The 21,432-nt window shown below is 40.3% G+C and overlaps 1 protein-coding gene and 1 long non-coding RNA gene across 14 annotated transcripts in view; one reads left to right on the top strand and one right to left on the bottom strand.

Moving 5' to 3' along the window:
• The window catches only part of LOC139080310 (uncharacterized), a 45,506-nt gene extending 45,022 nt beyond the window's left edge, over positions 1-484 (bottom strand). The window contains exon 1 of the long non-coding RNA XR_011534723.1: positions 374-484. This is a non-coding gene — a long non-coding RNA (uncharacterized lncRNA). The remainder of the gene's footprint in view (positions 1-373) is intronic.
• The window catches only part of MRTFA (myocardin related transcription factor A), a 194,242-nt gene that overhangs the window by 142,705 nt on the left and 30,105 nt on the right, over positions 1-21,432 (top strand). For 11 of the 13 annotated variants that reach the window (XM_070600158.1, XM_070600154.1, XM_070600159.1 and 8 more), the window contains one exon: positions 11,650-11,715. In XM_070600158.1, the coding sequence (XP_070456259.1) occupies positions 11,709-11,715 (7 nt within the window). In that variant the 5' untranslated portion in view covers positions 11,650-11,708. Of the gene's footprint in view, positions 1-11,034; positions 11,328-11,649; positions 11,716-21,432 lie in introns of those variants that run through there. The other 2 variants (XM_070600157.1, XM_070600162.1) reach the window with 2 other exon arrangements.

Genomic DNA, 21,432 nt, shown 5'->3' with positions numbered 1-21,432 from the left:
ATATTATTTAGGCTTCTGTGAAAGAGTGATCTGTCTCCTCAGAAGGGCCTTCCCTGTGTACTCTAAAATTACCACCCCCAGTCACTCTCTGTTCTCTTATTCCACTGCATTTTTCTTTACATAATGTACTGCTGGAAATTATAATATATGTAACTTATTATGTTTCCTCCACTGGAAAATATGCTTTGTGAGGGCAGGGACCTCATCTGTCCATTTTACTGCTATATCACCTAGCACAGTGCCTAGCCTGTAATAGGTGTACAATAAATTTTAGTTCAATAAATGAACGAATGCCCAGAATCTCCCTAGTACCAGGAAGAACCCCTGATAGAATGCAGGACGGAAGATGTACCAGGAAGTGGGTGCTCTCTACCTTTTTGGTGTGGATGTTTCTGCGTTGAGAGCCAAGTTGGGACGTAGGCCTGTGAAGTTGTCTTGTATCCTTCCAGCCTGCCTCCTGTCTCTGGGAGGAGCCCTTTTGAATGACCTTTACATGTGAGCGCCATTATCCTGTTAAGAGTCTCTATTCCTTTTGGAATTTGAATATAAGGAGCCTTTTCAGATTCTAGAATTCTGACATGTTACATACTGTTCACTGAAATCACCTGGATTTTCCCCTAGTTAGTAAGTATATAGATCATTTTTTTCCAGCCACATGATACAGATAGCACTATTAATATAGTCTTTTTTTTTTTTTTTTGAGAAAGATTAGCCCTGAGCTAACGTCTGCCGCCAATCCTCCTCTTTTTGCTAAGGAAGGCTGGCCCTGAGCTAACATCCGTGCCCATCTTCCTCTAGTTTATACGTGAAACGCCTACCACAGCATGGCTTGCCAAGCGGTGCCATGTCTGCACCCTGGATCCGAACCGGTGAACCCCGGGCCGCCCAAGAGTAACATGCACACTTAACTGCTGCACCACCGGGCTGGCCCTATGGTTTCCTTCTTAAACACAGGGAACTGGTGTGTCTTATGAAGGAAGAAAAATACGACATAGAATGTGGTTAAAGGCTCAGGCTGTAGATTGAGATGGAGCTGGATTCCACTTTCTCTTCTACCCTTTACTTACTCTCTGACCTTAAGCATGTTGCTTCATGTCTCTAATGCTCAATTTCCTCATCTACAAAATAGTATAATAATAGCATTTTCACATAGCTTTGTTTTGAGAATTAAATGACATGATGTGTGCATAAGTATTATAACACAATACAGAGACCTTTTATTCTGCCTATTTCAGTGGCTCAAGTTAGATATTTATAAGCTCATTTGTAAATTACTAGGTTACATGTTTAAGTAGCCCAGGTTTACCAACCCAGGAAAATACCTCATCTCTTTACCTGTATCTCTGATGATATTCAGATGAAGAGAAGACATTTATCATTTTTTGGTATTATTTCTGATTTATAAAGCAGATTATTTGAAAGATAATTTAACTCATGTTTCCACAGTATATACAGAGATGGAAGAAAAATTTATGGAGTTGTGAAAGGGTTGAATGATTGAGCATATTGATAAAATTTAAAATTTGAATCTCGTTTAGATGTTTTCTAGCATGTGTAATTTTAAGCAGAATTAGGGATTCCTCTCTTCAACATTACATTATGGTTCATTGTATTTGTTTATGCTACAAATCATTTTATAATTTGCGTTTATTAGAAGACTCATGATTACTTGTTCTACATAATTAATTAGTCATTTATAGGAATTAATCAGTAATTTCTTTCTGTCCAAGAGATGGCAGCATTTTAGTTTAAAAAACCTGACCCTTGATATGTTTAGTAATTGATTTGTGAATCTTTCTGAAGGGAAAGTCAAATGCTTGGGTTTTTTTAAATAAACTTTTTATTTTGGAATAATTTTAGACTTATGAAAAAGTCACACATAATATAGAGAGAGTTTCCATATACTTTTGACCCAGTTGCCCCTAATGTTAGCATCTTACATAATTGTACCTTTGTCATAACTGAGAGATTAACACTGGTACACCGCTAAATGAACTCCGAGCATTATTGGGGTTTTTGCACTGATGTTCTTTTTCTCTTCCAGGATCCGACCCAGGATACCACACTGCATTTAGCCATATGATTTTTAGATGGTGGATCAGTAGGATCCCAGAGAGAATTTGTTTTTCTCACCTCTACTTCCTCTTTCTTGTCTTAATTCTGTATCTGAATTTCTGCAGGTCTTTCTTTCTCTGGCAACAGAAGAATGGTCCTTTCTGGGTCCTTTAACCACTATTTCCGTATTGACAGCTTAGAATTTCAGGAGCGCGCTTTGAACACTCACTGTATATTTAACTTTATTAATGAATGGGTACCGACTCTTCTGCCGTTCTCTAAGTCTTCCTCTTTATACATACCAGGTTGTCTAGAGTCTGGGAACAGAGCGTGCTTCTTCACTGACTACGTGTTCCAGAATTGCCTTTCAAAAGGAAACAGTTCTTCTCCTTTCCCTTCCCTTCCCCTCTTCCCTTCCCTTCCTCTCTTCCCTTCTCCTTTTCCCTTCCCTTCCTCTCTTCCCTTCTCCTCTTCCCTTCCCTTCCTCTCTTCCCTTCTCCTCTTCCCTTCCCTTCCTCTCTTCCCTTCACCTCCCTTCGCTTCCCTCCCCTTCCCTTCCCTCCCCTTCCCCTCTTCCCACCACCTTCCTCCCTTCTCTTCCTCCCAGCACTTTCCTCCCTTCCCTTCCCCCAGAACAACCATCCTCCCTTCCCCCTGCCTCAGAACAACTTGGGATATGATTTTAAATAAGGGTGTTTTGATATAAAGCCCTTTACTTTGCAAAATAAAGCATCTCATTGGAGGTGTGGTACTAGATTACTAGCAGTTCTTACTCCTCTCCTAGAGAAAAGCTATCTGATGTAAAGGCCTCTAGTGAAACATTTATATTCTGTGTTATAGTTTTACAAAGCGTTTTTCACGTACATTGTGTTTTACTGAGCCTCGGGGCGGGGATTATTTTTCCAAGTTGTATTATAGTGAGAAGATCAAGGCTAAAAGAAGTTAAGTGATGATTAGGTAGCAACAGAGCCAGGACTGGAACCCATGTCATCTAATTCTTTCTGTGATGTTCTTTGCTCTCCCCTTAAAGGTCAGTTCTGTAATGTTATTGCATTCACTTGGAACTTATAAAATAGGCATACAACCAACCCAGTATACAATGCTTGCCCCTTTCCCCAGAAAGCGCAGTTAGATTGACAGTAAACCATTTCTGGTTAAGGGTAGGGCTAATTATAGAATACCTTGGGCTTTTAAAATGCTGTTGTTTATATTAAAAGCACAAGCCAGAAATACATTTCTGGTGCAGTGTACACTGTGCCATTCAGGCTGGTTTTCCAAGTTGAAGGAAGAAAATTAATCATGAAAAGGCCAGAGAACCTTAGAGTTTAGAAAGCTTGAGGAAATTATGTATAAGAAACAGGAGAAGAAAAAAATTCCAGGGATGCCATAGGACAGGGTAGGGATTGAGAAGCAGAGACAGGAGACGCGATGGAAAGGAGTGAGGGGACTCGCCTGTCTTTTACGTCTTTCTAGTCACTATCGGGAAGGACTTGCGGGAGATTACAATAAATAGGGGCCCACAGGAGTATTATTTTTTGGGAATGATACAAGGAAATAACTTGAAAGCTTAGTACAAACTGATCATAAAGATAAAATATTTTTAAGGCGCAGTTTATATGTTCAGTAGTCCCACCCCACATAGAAATGATCTTGTTTCTCTTTCTCTGTGATTTCCAGTGTTGAGTAGCATCATGTTTGCACTCCCATAGAACTTAAAAAATACATAGTTATTTGAATTTTTATTCTTCTTAAGAAAGCAACATTTCTTTTTATTATTTATGCATACATGTGTATCACACATAAGACTAAATGACTTTGAATTTGGCAGGGACCGTTAGTAGTAGGGCATGTGTACTAGCTATGCATTTTCCTATGACTTTTTAAGTAATAATTGATATTACAGACATCAGTATCTTTCTTATAGCATTGTAACTACTTATTTTGAGTCTCTTTTTCCCGTTGGACTTTAAGAATTTCATGAAGATGAGAGCCACGTCTTATTCACATATGTATCTCTAGCACCCAGCCCTGGCTTTGAGAATACAGAAGATGTTTCAGTGCGTGAACTGGATCATGGGAGCAGTCAGACTGCTTAGTTGGGTTGTGGTGTCTGAGTATGTTCTCCATGAAAACACTCTGCACTCCTATAAGTACTTATTTGATGTTTGTTCCCCCCATGAAAGCGTAAACTCCGCTGAAGGCAGCGACTCTGTATGGTCACTGCTCTATCCCCAGCAGCAAGCAAAGTGTCTGGCATCTGTAGTAGACTCTCATATTTCTTGAATGAATGCCTAAGAAAGTTTTGACAAGGAACTAAGGAAGAACTGAATAAGGCATGAATGTGAGGTGAATAGATGTGCTGACCAGCTAGTACGTGAACCCTGGAGCAGCTAAACAAATAAGCAAAGTGAATAAATGAAACTGTGTGCTTTACCTTACTTATTTTAATATAGTTCACCCTGAGGTCTCTGTTTTTCAAGGAGTTTTAGTATCTTAAACAGTTGACTGTATAGTAGTAAAGAGGAAATGTGAACAGTTATTACAGAACATTAGAGGAGGAGAAACTGTGGATTCCATGGTCTGATCTCTCATATCCTTTATTCTTTTCTTGTAAAATGTTAATCACAACTTGTACTTATTTATATGTGGTTTGATGTCTGTTTCCCTTCTGCACAGAAAGCTTTATGTGAGCAGAGACCATAGTGTATCTAGCACCTGGCACAGGGCCTGGCGCATATTAGTTGTCTAGTAATATTTGTTAGATGAATGAGTGAGAGAATGCATGGAGGAGAACTCTCTCCCACCCTGACTCCGAATCCCTATTTTGATGATAATCCTGTAAAGTAATCCAGGCAGCAGAATGTGAAAAATACCCTCTTCTGGTGATGTCCTTCACCTTCTCTTTAGAAAAATTAATTTTTCTGTTGAGATATAATTAACATGTGACACCCTTCACCTACTTTTAATCATACATTCTAAGAATGAAAATAGTAAGTGTTCAGAGAAGAGCCTTTGGTTCTAAGTGATAGGCAATATAGTTTACAATTTGGGTGTCACTAAATGATTTTTTTGGCATATGGGATAAACTGAGGTATGAAATAGACCAGTAAAATAGGTATGATTCACTACTGCAAAGAGGAATATTCCAGTTCTTAGCATGCTAAGCTTCACATAAGGCTAAAACCCACTCTGTTCCTTCTCTCATTTTCCCAGTGAAACCTATTGTCCAGTTTGAAGCTAGAGGTAGTGGTGTTTATTGCTGAATTGAATTGTATTTGCTTATTTATTCTGGGACTGGTACCTGAAGCTTAATGAGGGGAGAAAATATACCACTTATTGGGAGATCAGGTTTTGGGAATTTATAGAAGGAACAGAATTTAGAGTAAGAATGTACCATCTAAAATTACTTTTAACAAATAATATTTATTAAATACATATGCTAGGCGATATATAAAAGAGAACTTAGTATATGAAGCTTCAGGTCACATGCATTAAATTTGGATAGAAAACTTGCAGAAGTGAGTCTGAAGATACGAGATTTTCTTTCTTTATTGGTTGTTCTTTAGCCATTTTTCCCCCTTACAAACCTTTGGTGGTAAACAATAAATAGTTTTTGTGGAAGAAGTGTGTTAGAAAATGAAAGTTCTCTACTGTTACAAACTTTTTAACAAATTTAAAACAAAAATTTTAACTTAAAAAGATTGAACCATTGTTCAGTACACATCAAAAGATAATGTGCTTTAAAGCAGGGAGCATCAAAAGAAAAGCTGCTTGTTATCTACTGATGAATTAAATCTACTTAGTACTATTACTTGACATGATCTATAATTGACATCATGAACGTTGGCAGAACATGTTTAATTTTTCAATATAAAGTGAATTTAACTTAGGCCGAGGTAGCGTTAAATGGGGCAGCAGTTCTCAACCTGGCATTACATTGGAATTATCTGTTAAGCTTTTGAAAAGTGCTGATGCCCAGGCCCCACTCCAGACCAATTAAAAACCTTCTCAGATGATTTTATTTGTGAAGTAAGGGTTGAGAATCACTGGAACAAGGGCAGGAATACAAGGATAAAAATGCAGAAGATTTGGTTCCAGTTCTGGCTTCTATTTTCTAGTGTTTTGTTGAGGATTTTTGCATCTATATTCATAAAGGATATTGGTCTCTAGTTTTGTTATGATGTCTTTCTTTGGGTTTGGTATCAGAGTATCACTGGCCTCATAGAATGAGTTGGGAAGTGTTCTCTCCTCTGTTTTCTGGAAGAGTTTGTGAAGAAATGGTGTTAATTCTTCTCTTAAATGTTTGGTAAAATTTACCGGTGAAGCCATCTGGCCCTGGGTTTTTCTTTGTAGGAAGATTTTTAATTACTAAGTCAATCTCTTTGCTTGTTATAGGCCTGTCTGAATTTTCTGTTTATTTTCGAGCTGTGTAGGCTGAAAAGCTGTGGCCAAATTCATTGTCATTTGATGAGGTTTGATTTAAAGTTTCATATCAAAATTTAAAGAAATGAGAAAAAGACTTGTTAGTGTTCCTGAGTTAGGGCTGAATTAACTGAATTGTCCCTGCAGTCAGAATCTTCTTTGAAGGGTCTTACTGAGCAAAGGATGATGCAGAGGGAGGGTTTTTGTTCTTTCGCTGTCATTCCCATACTAACCCCCTTCCTGTTTTTTTCTACTTCCCTCATAACTTTAGTTCTGTATTCTAGAAGCCTTTGTGGGATCAATAATGGGTAAATATGAATAAGGTAGGAACAACCTTGCCAAGCTGCACATCTCCCTTTCCGGTGAAATCCATGACTGCTGACCGGTGGAAGCCACAGAGCTGGGCTTGAGAACACGCCACTTTGGTCTGTTTCTGTCCAAACGGTCCTGATTGACCCAATTGTTTGATGTGTCCAGTTCTTAGGCATTATCCCTTGAATGCCGTCAACATACTTCTGTGGTCTTACAGGGCAGAAATATATGCAAGTCACTCCTTTGCTTTGATTTCCCAAATACTAGCCAGTTATTCAAATAGCAGTTGATTACCTTTGTTTGAAAAACAATCAAGGTGAAAAACTTTATTATTTCCATGGGGAGTGGAGAACCTAGGGTTCTCTACTTTGTGGTTCGGTTTATTTTCTTTTTGTTCCAATCCTTTTCTGATAGACAACTTGGTTGATTCACCATCCATCAGCTTTAAAGACATCTGTTCATCTCTATATAGGCTGCTCCCACAGGCCGAATTAGAAACAGATTTAAAATATATTAAATTTGTGGAATTCAATAACAGTGAAGGTAGAAAGACTCATGCTTGTACACAAACGGTTATTTTTGTTCTTATTGACTTGGAGGTGGAGAGAAAATCTAAATGGTGATGTAGAATGAAATAGAGAGATTTTGTCAAATTCCCACTCTCTTGAATCTCCTTGGTCTATCACTGCTCTGTGAATATAATCATGAACTAGTGTCAGATATTTCTTGGTGAGAGTGGATGTGCATTAAATGTATGGCCTCTGAAATACACTCCTGATTTGGGTACCCTCTGTAGTGAATATAGAACATATGGCTCTTAGAGTATTTACTGAAAGTGAGTTACTAAACGATTTCTTCTAAAATGAATCATTCCTAAGGTCTGGAAAGATAAAGGCATTTTATTTAGAGTGTTTGGAGTTAAGAGGAATTAAGATAGACTAGAGAAGGGGGAAATTCATACAAATATCCATTTGCTTGTAGTCGAAAGTCTTAGAAGAAGGATCATTGTATATGTGCATAGCCAAACAGATAAATTTCAAAATAAAATGAAGTATGGGTTGACTGCTATAATTCTGAGTTTATTGCTTAGGTCTTTTCTTTTTTCCTCCTTATAAACATTGTTAGAGTTGGCAGAAGAGGGCTATGCAATGTATAAAACAATACATACCTACAATCAAATTGTGACAATACCCAAGATAGTACTGATCCAGGGTAAATTCTGTTATTTGAATGGGGAACTTGGTCAGATTTCAGATAAGCATATTTGGAGTTAACTGCTGAGAGGGACAAGATGGAATTTTTGGATAACTGAACTTTAATTTCATTTAGTTTTAGAGATGGAAATGGTTTATTAGATAAACCTTCCTCTTTGAACTAGAGCTGTTAAAAAAAAAAAAAAGCTAAATAGGCCTTTACTGTGCTGTCCATAAAAAACTTGAATCACAGACTTAAATTTTTGCTTTCATGAAGCAAGAAGTTTTTCAATCAAGAAGTTTGCATAGGGGCTGGCTCTGTGGCTGAGTGGTTAAGTTCACACGCTCTGCTTCGCTGGCCCAGGGTTGGCCAGTTCGGATCCTGGGTGCAGACATGGCACTGCTCATCAAGCCATGCTGCGGTGGCGTCCCAAATAGAAGAACTAGAATGACCTACAACTAGTATATACAACTATGTACTGGCCCTTTGGGGAGGGGGGGAAAAAAAAGAGGAAGATTGGCAACAAATATTAGCTCAGGGCCTGTCTTACTCACCAAAAAGCATACCTTTAAAAAGAAACAGAAGAAAAAATTTGCACAATATCCCTTATGGCCCTGTCTGTATATGGTTTATTTAGGAGGGCTGCTGATTGATATTTCAAAATTATTCTTGGGTAATAGCCATAATTTTCATTAGTTATTGTTTCTTTGAAATGTTCAGACTTCTTGAATTGCATTTAGATTTCTCTATTCTCTGAAATCCAATTAGTGAGATTTAATAATTTTCTAATAGCTCATGTTACAGTGGGCCTTAGAAACACTATTAAAGATGACAAATATTTGCCCTTTTTTCCCCTGTTACTTTATCCTGTCTGGCCCTCCTCTTTCTTTCCATCAAGGAGATGTGTGACATGGTATTAAGTGCCCACACTTTAGAGTCACAGCGACCTGGGTATGAATCCTCATTCCAGCACTTTTGAGCTGTGTGACTGAAGGCAAAATTTTAAAGTTCTGATCCTTAGTTTCCTCATCTGTAAAATGGAGATTATAATTGTACCATCCTCACAGGACTTTTTTTTTTTTTAATTAAAAGCCTGTCAGTCACTTAACCTAGGGCATGACACATCATAGCAACACTCAGTGACTCCTGTTATTTGTTTTATTATTATTATTATTATTATGCCGATTTGTGATTATAATTTATTCTGGAATCAAGTTCCTAGATTAATTAAATTTATTTTACTGAAGTTGATCACCCAAGCTCCTGGCCTGAACCATCTAGTTTCCTCAGCTCCTTTGTCTGTCTCCCAGAGAGTGAACCCAGGTGATCACATTCCATGCCTGTTATCTCAGTAGCACAGGCCTCCTGAAGACCCTGGAGAAGCAGAGAAGTAAGAGCCCAGGTGCTGGAATCAGAATGCTTGGGTTCAAATCCTGTTAACCTCTTGTTAGCGGTATAACCTTAGGTAAATTACTTAATCTCTCTGGGCCTCATTTTCCTTACCTGTGGAATAGGATTAATAATGCCCATGTGTCTCCATAGGGGTATTAGAAAGATTAATTGAGTTAAAACATGAGAGTACATAAGATGGTGTCTGGCTCAGAGCACATGTTCTATAAATGTTAGCTACTAGTGTAGCTGTTGCTGTTTTCATCCATTCTGCAAGTCTTTGTTTTTAACAGTGTTAATTTGTTTTAAAAAATAATAATAGTAAAAACTTCCTGATTGGATTTCTCAGACTGTATGTAATATCATTTTTAGATGCAGTTCAATTCAAGAAATAATTATTAGAGGTGCCGGCTCCGTGGCTGAGCGGTTAAGTTCACGCGCTCCGCTGCGGCGGCCCAGGGTTCGGATCCTGGGCGCGGACATGGCACCGCTCGTCAGGCCATGTTGAGGCAGCGTCCCACATCCCACAACTAGAAGGACATGCAGCTAAGATATACAACTGTGTACAGGGCGGGTTTGGGGAGATAAAGCAGAAAAAAAAAAAAGATTGGCAACAGTTGTTAGCCCAGGTGCCAATCTTTAAAAAAAATAATAATTATTAAATGCCTACTGTGTTTTAAGTGCTATGGGGGGCATATGTTAATAAAATATATTCCTTACCCTCCAGGAGTTTGTAAACTGAAAGGAGAGATAAGATATATTCAAGGGGTAACTATTACCCCTTGAAGGGCAAAATATTACTATACTTTTTATAGCATAAAAGGTAGCTCACAGAAGGGAAGCCTAGAGTAATTCTGAATGCTGGGGAGTGAGCCAGGAAGGTCAGGTGAAGAGGGCAGGCATTTCCAGGTGAAGTGAACAAAGAGCTGGGCAAGTACGTGGTACTTGAGGAAGAGTCATTGGGCAGCTTCGAGTGGGGTCACTTAGAATGGCGGAGACACAGCCAGTGAGCCGTCACTGCAACATGGGACAATGTGGTGTGGAAACTTGGTAAGAGAGGAGCGTGAGGAGGTGGAGAAGTTGAAGGTGGCTCAAAATTTTTAATATTAGTCCTGGGAGGGATAGGAATACCATTAAAGAGATAAAAAGGATGGGAAGTAGGTTAGGTTTTAAGGGGAAAGATAGATTCTGCTTTGGACCTGCTGAATTTGAGGTATAGTCAGGAGTCTAGTTATGGTTCTGCCGTTCTTGGAGATCTTCTTAAAAACTACTCTGTCAATGGAAAGGGCAGATATTAGGATAATATGATTCCTAACAGATTTGGGTCCCCCTCAGATGTGACTTGCGGGGACTTTATAATTGAAGACTTAGCATGTAAGGGACTTTCCTTGCCAGTGCGATCTTCCTAACCCTCCTCTGAACATTTTCTTGCTTAGCCGCTGAGTGCAGGCTGCCCTGCCATCATCGTTCTGCATGGTGTGCAGTGGTAATACCCTTTAGGTTTCACTGGCATTTGAAATAGAGATAATTGACTTTTAACTTAAAAAAAAATTCCCTATTAAGTTGTTTGATGAAGTGGTGTTGCCAGGGTGGAAAGAGGAGAAACACCTATCACCCTCCCCTAGCCCGGATGTGCTTTTGAGTCGTCTAGCCTGCTTGTTTGACCTCAACAGAGAGGCTGTAAGTGAAGAGGAAGAGAAAGAAAAAGAAAAAGAGTTAGATTAATGGTAGAATATTTTCTGATTTAGAGAAATGCAATGCTTGGTGAAAATTGGTATAATTTTTAGATACAAAAGAAAAGATTTCACAAATAACCAGTACTTCCTGATCTATGTGAATAACTGTATTATTCGTTATACTTAAACGGTGGTAAACATTTGCTACCAGGAAGAAAATGTAGAACATCCAGAAAGCTTTTTCTGCTGGGTTGTGGTCCTCATTATATTTTCTTTGAGGTAAGAATTTGTGTGTTTTTAGTGTTTGGAGGTGGACACTGTCTTGTAGGAGGTTTTGAGCAAGAGGCCAGACTAGGGTGCTTTGTGGATTGTTATCGCCCTGCAAGACCCTTCGCAACTTCCTCTCGCCGCCCACAGCAGAATACGGAAACCCTGCTGTATCAGGCCACTTCTGCAATTACAGACAGTCACAATTAAAGGGGATCCATCTTTCACACTACACTCTTCTGTTCTGAGACTTTCTTTGCATGTGAAAATGTGTCTTTTGTGGTGGAATGCCCGACTGAGCCTTCGTCTCTCCTCTCTCTTTGCTGCCTTGCAGTGCTGCAGTTGAAGCTCCAGCAGCGCCGGACGCGGGAAGAACTGGTGAGCCAAGGGATCATGCCGCGTAAGTACCACTCTTTCTCCTTCAGCATTTGGTAGAGTTGCTTTTAGGACATGATCATGTGTGCCCTACATGCCATGGGAAGCATCCACCAGAAAACGAGGGTGATGGGTTTCATTTTTCAGTCTTTTCTTTCTTGTACTTTTCCAAGTTCAGGGACTCTCAGTCACTAATAGTTAAGATAACTGCCCTAATTGATGAAGTTCAGTGAAGCAGACAGCATTAAGTGTAACAGTGCCATTGAATCATTCTTAGCTTTTGACGTGCACCTTTAGGAGAGTTTCTACGCCCTGTTGCACTTCCCTTTAGAGGAGGAGCAGATCTTGAGCTGGGGTGTTGTAGGAAGCACCCACTTCTTGCATATGTTTTGCCTTAGTGTTCAGGTTCTTGGAAAGAGAAAATAATTTTTCACTGGTATTTTGAATCAAGTACAGTTTTGTTTAGAATGAGATCGTCAGATATCCTAAGGCTGCCATGGGTATGAGTGTGCTTGAATGGAGTTGTTGATGGGGTTATCGCAGAGCTGGGCTTAGTGAGTACAGAACTGCATGCATCACTTGGGGAGAAAGGAAACCAACTTTGGGATCTGTTAGAAGTAAGAAAATTTGCTTTCAATACCAACAGCATTATAAACTGAATGGAAGCTGGAGCCAGCAAGGTTTTGCTCTTTTTGACATTTCTTTTTAAGTTGTCAGCAGAGAGCTTAGGCTCTCCCTCTTCTTTCTTTTCTCTTTGTATGTTATCACTACTTGGCTACACTCTGATGAAGAAAAAAACCCAAAGTCATACAACATATATGTCGTATGTCATACAGAATATTGTCATACAACAACTTCTAGCTTCATAGTGGGAGAACTAATGTTTTTTACCTTAACCCAGTGCCTGCTGACCCACTGCCACTGTATTTTACTAATTCTTATTCACTCATTCATTCAAAATATTTGAGTATGTAATATGTGCCTGTGATACAGCAAGATAAATCCAGCTCCTGCTCTCAGGAGTTTATATTTAGAAGGAGAAGACTGATAATAAACAAGGAGACTAATAAATAAACAAGATTATTTCAGAGCATGGTAAGTGCTATCAAGTAAATTAGCTGGTTGGTGTGTTAACAAGTAATAGGAATGAGATGGGGTCACTTTAGATAAGATGGTCAAGAAAGGCCTCCCTGAGGAGGAACTATTTGAGCTGAGATCTGAAAGATGAGTTGGAGTCAGCCATTCAGAAGCAGAAAGAGGGCCCAGGGAGAAGGAAAAGCAAGTATAAGGGCCTAGTGCAGACAAGAGCCTGGCATGTTTGAAAATGTCAAAGAAGCCAGTGTGGCTGGGGCCTGGTAAGTGAGAGGAGAGTGAGGGCAAGTTAAAATTGGCAAGGAGGGTGGGGCCAGAATGAGGGCCCTATCAGCCACATGGAGGAGGTGGGTTTTAAGTACAGTGGGAAGCCATTGAAGGCTTTTGAGCAAATGAGGATGGGGTTTGATTTATGTCATGAGAGTGGCAGGTCCATTTCTAAGAGGTAGAACGGTATGGCAAGTATAAGGAGTCTGCGGTCCGTTTCTCTCCCAAGCATCAGCCAGGGGACTTAAGTCTTGAATTCATTTACTGCAATTAACTACCAAACCATTTACCCATGTTATGCTGTACTCTTCTCTGGACTTCCAGGGAAGGACTCCCGACCTCCAACCCTTAAGGTGTCAGATAGAGCAGATGGCTTGTGCAGTGGATCAGTAAAGTGATGGGGTAGGGCAATGCTGTGCCTTACAAACCCTCCAGATCTGCCAATCTACAAACCTTTGTAGAGGAACAAGTTACCTTGTCCCTTTCACGAAGGACATCACATGTTTAGCATCTACATTGTGCCCAGGGTAGTCCTAGATGCTATAGAGATTAAAGAAATATAGGGCATGGTTTAACAGTTTATTTGAGTAGCTAAAATTTACCCATACAGAAAATAAAGAGCATGATCCATGGGGTGCTGACTGTAATGATAGTACTAGTTCTGAGAGCGTAATGCAGCTTCTCAGGATCTGTAATACGTTCAGGATCTAAAAGCCCTGTAGAGGGTAAATGCCCTGCATTCTTCTTCTTGCCTTTTGTTTGATACCAGGGGCTACTGGAGATACTGTTTAATAGGATTTCTCTTGTATAGTCTGCTTGCCAGCATTTCTTGTGGTATTCCATGTTAAGACAAGCGATGCTTCAGTTCCTGCAGTTATCTGCTTCTATGTTTGTTTCTCCAAATAGACTGTGAACTCCTTGAGAAAGTATCTTATTTATATTTCTGTCCCCAGTGTCTGGCACTGAATGAATGAATAAAGACAGCCAGTTGTAAAGTGTGATGTATGTGTGAGAGAGAGCGTGACGGAAAATGACAGACAGACAGACACAGATAGAAGTCTGTTGCAAACTTCTTGAAAATCTAGGCATGGAATTTGAAGCAATGCTCCTGTTCTGTCAGCAGCCCAGGTTCTAAAATGTTCTGAATATCTGACTGTATACTTTGGGTTGTTCTCTGTATCTGTGAAGTGAGAAAAGTAGGAATAGAAATGCCGCTTCTGTGAGAATATTGTATCTTCCCTCATACCTAGAGCCACTGTCAGCTGTGGACACAGTCTTGGTTTTCAGCTTTTCTAGTGAAAAAAGTAGGTAGCAAACTCTTAGATTCTGAAAGAGAATGTTGAGGCCTGGGAATAGTTTCATGTGTGAAGTTCTCTGCTCGTCTGCATACCTGGTGATACACAGGTAGAGTCCTGAGTTCCCAAAGATGAGGCTCTTTTTTATTGCCAGCCCCCCACCCTGTGAGTTATCCTATTTCCTCACCATGATGCTGTGCCCGCTACCCTAAGTCCTATTGTAGTCTCCCAATAGTCTGCCTTCCTGACAAGCCTACCGCCTGCCATCTTCTACCAACCCCACTTTTCACCGTCAACACCACATCTTTTAAGGAAAATATGAGGAGTGTTGGGGGCAAATCATGAATGATCAGCAAGTTGTTGTTATTGGAAATTTGGAGACCTGAAAAAGTAACATCTGGTTTGAAGTGCCCACTTCCGTTGCTATCTTGCTGGCCTGAGGAGTTTCTGAAAAGTGCCTTATATTTAATTTTGTTGTACAACTTAGGAAGCAGGTAGGGCCCGCAAGCCAGGGAAAGGAGCAGTGTAGTCATGGCTATATTCTGCCTTATCATTTCTGTGTTTATGTCTGTTATCAAATTCTTCTCATCCTAGTCTTTTTGTAGCTCTGGGAAGAAAAACCCACCTACCTCATTTCCCAGAATACTCTCGCACAGTTCCCATGTAGGACTGGCTTTCAGTTCTGACATCATATCTGTAGGACAGTGTCTTCAGTGGCTCCCTTGCCTTCAGTGTTGTTTATGTTTCTGCATATCATTCAGAGTTGGGATATGGCCTTTCCATAATGTTCAAGGAATTAAAGAATCTCCCAATTCCTACCCACCTCCCTCTGCTGCTTGATATGCTCTGTTCATGGCATCTAAACTGGAAGTTGGTTTCTGATGTGTTTTTAAACAGGATCATTTCTCAGAATCCTTCGTTCTCATTGTGTAAACATATGTCGCAAATTTAACACTACTTAAACCCTACCAAATGCAGAGTGCTAGAGAGTAAAAGATTATATATTCCAGGCTCTAAGCTTTCTTTAATGATCTGAAACTCTTCATATCTTGAGGAAGAGGAGAGATGGCACAGATAGGAAGCTGGTGTGTAACTCCAAAGATTAAGACCAGGAATGCTGCTGTATCCAGAATGAAGACTCATAGAAGAGTTGGGTCATGTGTAGTACACTTCGTTCTCTCTCTCTCTTTTTTTTTTTTTTGGAGGAAGATTAGCCCTGAGCTAACTACTGCCAGTCCTCCTCTTTTTGCTGAGAAAGACTGGCCCTGAGCTAACATCTGTCCCCATATTCTTCTACTTTCTATGTGGGACGCCTACCACAGCATGGCGTGCCAAGCGGTGCCATGTCTGCACCTGGGATCCGAACCCACGAACCCCGGGCCACCGAGAAGCGGAATGTGCGAACTTCACTGCTGTGCCACGGGCCAGCCCCCACTTCGTTCTCAAACAGGGCTTCCCCCACAGCCTTTTTCTTTGATGTTTAAAGGTGTACACGTTCATAATGCTAAGGTGAAAATTAAGAAAAATTTTCTGGCAATAAGAGCTGCTGCAGAGGAATAACCTTTTAAAAGAAATCATGGAAGTTCTCCTGATCCAGACAATGAGAAAAAAGTGTCCTGTAATCTTTCTGGATATGAGAGAAGAACCTCGTTTGTCTCTTCTCAGCCTTTTGTTATTCTCTTCTGAATCCTTGAGAAAGCATAGATAGCATGATTTTAATGCTACAGTTGGCCCTCAGTTCAGTATTTTCCCATGTGCATGTAGTAGAAGAATCTTGGTGCCTTGGCAAGCATGTGAAGAAGTCATTATTTTTGTCCTGTAGATTCTCTAATGAGCTTGTTCTCTTTCTTGAGTGAGCTTGTTTTATTTTTGTTCTTTTTAAAGATTGACACTTGAGCTAACATCTGTTGCCAATCTTCTTCTTTTTTTTCTCTTCTTCCAAAGCCCCCCAGTATATATTTGTGTATTTTTAGTTGTGGGTCCTTCTGGGTGTGCTATGTGGGACGCCGCCTCAACGTGGCCTGATGAGCGGTGCCATGTCCGCACCCAGGATCTGAACTGGCAAACACTGGGCTGCCGAAGTGGAGTGCGCGGACTTAACCACTCGGCCATGGGGCCAGCCCTGTGAGCTTGTTTTTTCATTTTAATGGTGTTTCTGTGCAGCCAGCCGGTACCATTGGTGACACTTAGCTCCAAATGGTTGGGAGAATTCAGAGGGTAAGGGCAGCACAACTCAGAGAGGGCAGCCAGTTAGTGTCAATCCAGAGACCTCTCAAATGACCTGGCCCCTGAAAGGTGCTCAGACATGCTGCTAAGTGAAAAAAGTGAACAAATTGGCCAGCTAGTTTTGACTAGTTCATTGGTCTACAAGTAGGCCCTATGAATCCCAGACTGAAACCAGAAAGAATGGCTTCATGTAATGAGTTCCAGCAGCTCTGTATTTTTAACAAGCTTTGCCACATCTTGACTCCCTGACCTTTTAGTTCTACAGTTTGATCCCTTTGTCATGCTTCAGCTGTCGGTGTTAGCTAAGTGGTCTACACAGTGTGGCCCAGTTGTAGCACTTCTTGCTAATCTAAGCTGTCATTTTACTGGGCCCCAGTAGTAGCTGAAAATCTCGTGTTCATCTGACTATAGCAGTCTCTGCACCAAGAGGAAATTTCTTCTAAACTCTCACAAGAGGTTATTTAATGGCTGGAAGTGTCTGGATTGATTACTCTGATCCCTTTTCCTCTGAAGCTAAAATTCTTCTTAATAATGTTTTTGTTATTTGTAACTTGGGAACTACTGCTTGTATTATTCTTCACCAAATGTACAAACTGAGTTTCAACATTCTCTTTCCTGAGTACATATGTATTAAATCCATTTTGGTAAAGCTCTTTTAAAACTAGTTTTTGTTGTTGTAACCCCTGAGAAGATAAGCCAACCTCCTGAAGCCTCGGAGTTTCTTGTAATGAGAAAGAAGCTATGATTTAACTTTGTCACTATCAGGGCATCTTTGTTAAATCCTGGAATGCCATGGGATCTTTTCCCCAAGTGACCATGAATTCAAAAGAACTAGCTTCCAGACCAGCCCTGTCCAAGAGCATTTCAGTGATGATGGAAATATTCTGTGCCTCTAGCAACATGTGCTTTTGAGCATTTGAAATGTGGCTAGCTTGAGTCAAGAGCTGAACTTTAATTTAATTTAATTAATTTAAATTTAAATAGTCACATGTGGCTGGTGGCTATTGTATTAGACTGTGGAGTTTTAGACCTCACTCTGCCGCTTAGGAACAAGGTGACTTTGGGCAAATCAAGTAACTTTTCTGAACTCAACTTCTACTTTTATAAAATGGGGATAATAACCCATCCTACCCACCGCATAGATTTTAGTTTGGAGATAAATTAGATGATGTACTGTTCATGCTTTTGAAATACAGGCAGTGTTATTCTCTGTTAAGAATGAGAGGAGCATTAGCTTGGATCTACCATCTTGTGAATTTGAAAGCAGCTTTTAATATATATATTTGTCATTAATTTCTATCAAAACCAACATTTAGGAATAGGAACTATTTTTCAATAAATAAAATCCTTCTGAATTCCACTTTCCTTCCTACCTGTGGATTAAAACACAATTGCTGAAAATTAAGAGTCAAAGAACCACTAGCCAACATGATACAGTCATTCATTGCGTAATGACAGGGATGCGTTCTGAGAGCTGTGTCATTAGGCGATTTCATCGTTCTGTGAACATCATAGAGTATACTGTCACAAACCTAAATGGTATAGCCTACTACACACCTAGGCTGTAGGGTACTAATCTTATGGGACCACCATCATATATGCGGTCTGTTGTTGACCAAAACGTTATGTGATACATGATTGTACTGCATTGAGATTGTTCCCTTTTTGGTTGTAATTTAACAGGACTATCATTTTATTGGCTTGCTTTCTCCATAGTCGTGGATGTTTCTTTTTTAACCTCTCTTAAAACTAGCAAACAAATGGCTGAGTTGGAAATAATGTTTTTTATTTCTGGGCAGCTTGCCAAGACACAGAAATGTTTACCAATGGGGACACGCTGGTTACTCCAGAGCAGATGAGGGCCTGGTTTGAGGCTGAATTACCCTTTTTTTTTTTTTTTTTTCTTTTTTAGCTTACAAAGATTTCAGATGACAAAATTGTAGGATTCAAGGAAATGTCATTTGTTTTGGGTTTAAGTGAAGTGTTACAATGTCCGAGATATTGTGTGTCAACCAATCAATACTTGGTGGATTTTGAGTTTTGGGCAGATCTTTACCTGGGCCTTGGTCATTTCCCATTTCCTCCAGTCCACGTGCGAGTTGCTAGAAACTGTGTGGTAGTCTCTGAACTGCTGTTCCTGTGAACCAAAGAAGTTTGGCCAAGATCCAACCAGTGCCCCTTTCTGGTAGGTACTCAAAAAAGGCGTCCCCCATACCCTGCAGTTTGCCAGCTGCTCCAGTTCGGTCAGTGCCCTCAGGCTCTGCTTCTTTCATGTGCTCACTTTCGCAAATGGTAGTGTGTGATCCATTTGGCTCTTTTAGATACATAGATATCTTTGGATGAAAGAGCCAGTTTCCTTTTTTTTTTTTTTTTTTTTTTGAGGAAGATTGGCCCTGAGCTAACTACTGCCAATCCTCCCCTTTTTGCTGAGGAAGACTGGCCCTGAGCTAACATCCATGCCCATCTTCCTCTACTTTATATGTGGGATGCCTACCACAGCATGGCTTTTGCCAAGCTGTGCCATGTCCGCACCCGGGATCTGAACCGGCGAACCCCTGGCCGCCGAGAAGCAAAATGTGTGAACTTAACTGCTGCACCACCAGGCTGGCCCTTTTTTTTTTCTTAGGAAGATTAGCCCTGAGCTAACATCTGCTGGGTTTTTTTTTGAATTGAGATACAGTCGGCACATAAAATTATATTAGTTTCAGGTATACAGCATAGCTTTTCTTTCTTAAAGAAGCAGAGAACTCTAGCTGATTGAGATGATGTATCCTCAGCACAGGAATGTGACTGTTTAACTGTAGTTGAATCCCAAGTTTAAGTGGCATTTGATAAACACCATAGTAAAACACCCGTTCTAGGATTGAGGCTAACCTGATCCCTAGATTTGAAGCTAAGAGAAAATTGTGTTAGGCATGTGGCCTCGGGCATCTTCTATCTCAGGAGAAGGGCAGCTGAGCACATCACTCCTAGGTGTTTTATGTTGCATTTCTGATAGATGTTAGTGTCCTCGTCTCTCTCCCTGCTGTTGTAGGGTGAATCCCTACCTCAGTGGTCATTGACTAGCATAGAAACTCCCTCCTTGGCCAGTTGCTAGCAAATCCTAAAATAAGACTCTAGAGTGAGTTGTGGGTTCATATTCTAAGCATATTTATTGTTGAATCCAAAGAAGATCCACCAGGGAGATCTGTCGAACAGGCCATCAGAAATCATCATCTTGATATGAGTTCTTGATACAATTTAATATCTGAAAAGTACAGTAGGTATTCAGTTTCATTTAATAATTAGCTCTTGAAGTGTCTGAGATATCCAAGGCCAACTTCTTTTCAGGATAATAAATGAAGTAAAGGAGATTATAAAGATGCTTGTTGAAGCTGCTGCTCACTAGTTTTCCCTAAACAATACAAATCCTAAAGAATTACACACTTGGGGAGCCCTGATAGATATCTGATGATGATGGTGGTGATTTAAATTCTTCAGCCTAGTGGGATGTTACTTGCAGAAGTGCAAAGGTGATTTGGAACTTGTATCTAAACAGATGACTTGGACATATTGACTGTGGGGCTTGAGAAAGAGGCAGTAGCTTGTGTGTGTGTGTGTGTGTGTGTGTGTGCTCACCAAGGAGTATATACTGGAATTATAATTGACTGATCCAAAGCGTTGGACTGGGCTGTGGTGTGAAAGCTAGATACACACATGGCTGGCATATATGTCAAAGAGAAACCTGGAAGGCCAAGTTCAAAATATTTCACCCTTGATATTTTAACCTTGTGGAATTCGCTGTACCTGTTGATATTCATGCTATACAAGACTGTGTGCTGACCTTTTTTCCCAATCTTGAGTCTCTTTCACCATCAGTGGGTCAAGGGTGCACTTCTGGTAAGAAAAAGATTTGGCATTTTTGAGTCTCCACTTTTTACATTCATTCTTGGTAGTTGACTTTCCTTGCTGGTTTGGGTGGAGGTGACAGCCCAAGTGCCAAAACAGGGGTGGTGGCAAGCTGCAGTACCAAAACAGGATGTGTGTGAAGCATGTTTTCTGACTGTTAGTTTGGATCCTTGCTTGCTCCCGAATGTATCGTCCCTTACCCATACCTCATCACCCAGACTTTCTTTGATTCATATGAACTTAGTTCTGGTTTTCACTGTCATGGCCAGTCCCTCGAACTGTTGATACAACTCTTTGGTTAATGGTCTTTGTTGCAGGATATTTTAAAAGACATTTTGGTATGACAGCTAAAAACAGTAAGAAAAAAATGGAAGTCAAGCTCAGTTAGCTCTCAGCATTTGGCTCTCCACACAGTTTCCTTCAGAAGGAGGATGGCACAGAAGAAAAATTTAAAAAGTAACAGTGCCTCAAGCTTAACAGAACTTCTAGCAGATGGCCAAGCACTTTCACTTTATTTCATACTAATGGTCATCAGTGCAGTAGTCTGTATAATTGCCATTTTGTGGATGAGGATACTGAGGCTCAGAGGGGCCATGTGACTTGCCCAAGGTCACGCCACCACTAAAAGACAGAAGCAGATTCAATCCAGGTCGTCTGGCTCCAAACCCCATGCCAATTCCTGAAGGTCACAGTCTGATGATTCTTATTGATATAGGAATTTTATGATGATAGCCTGATGTGTACTTTCTCCAAAATTTAGACTTTGAAAATTGAAAACGGCATCAGATCAGGACCCGTAGTTAGGGGTGTGAGGTGGAAGTTGGTGGTGGGGGTGAAGGTAACCCTGTCGTTTTTTAAGCCCTCCAGTAAAATTGCTAAGTTGCTGCTCTTGTCTGCTGGCTGTGAGGCTTGAAGGCCATGGGCATCTTCCTACTTCTGTCCTAATACTCCTTAGTTAAATCAGAGGTTCTTGA

Source organism: Equus przewalskii, chromosome 29 (genome assembly GCF_037783145.1).
Source record: "Equus przewalskii isolate Varuska chromosome 29, EquPr2, whole genome shotgun sequence".
Lineage (NCBI taxonomy): Eukaryota > Metazoa > Chordata > Mammalia > Perissodactyla > Equidae > Equus > Equus przewalskii.
Note: the sequence above shows the minus strand (reverse complement) of the source record. Positions and strands in the feature narration are given on the sequence as shown.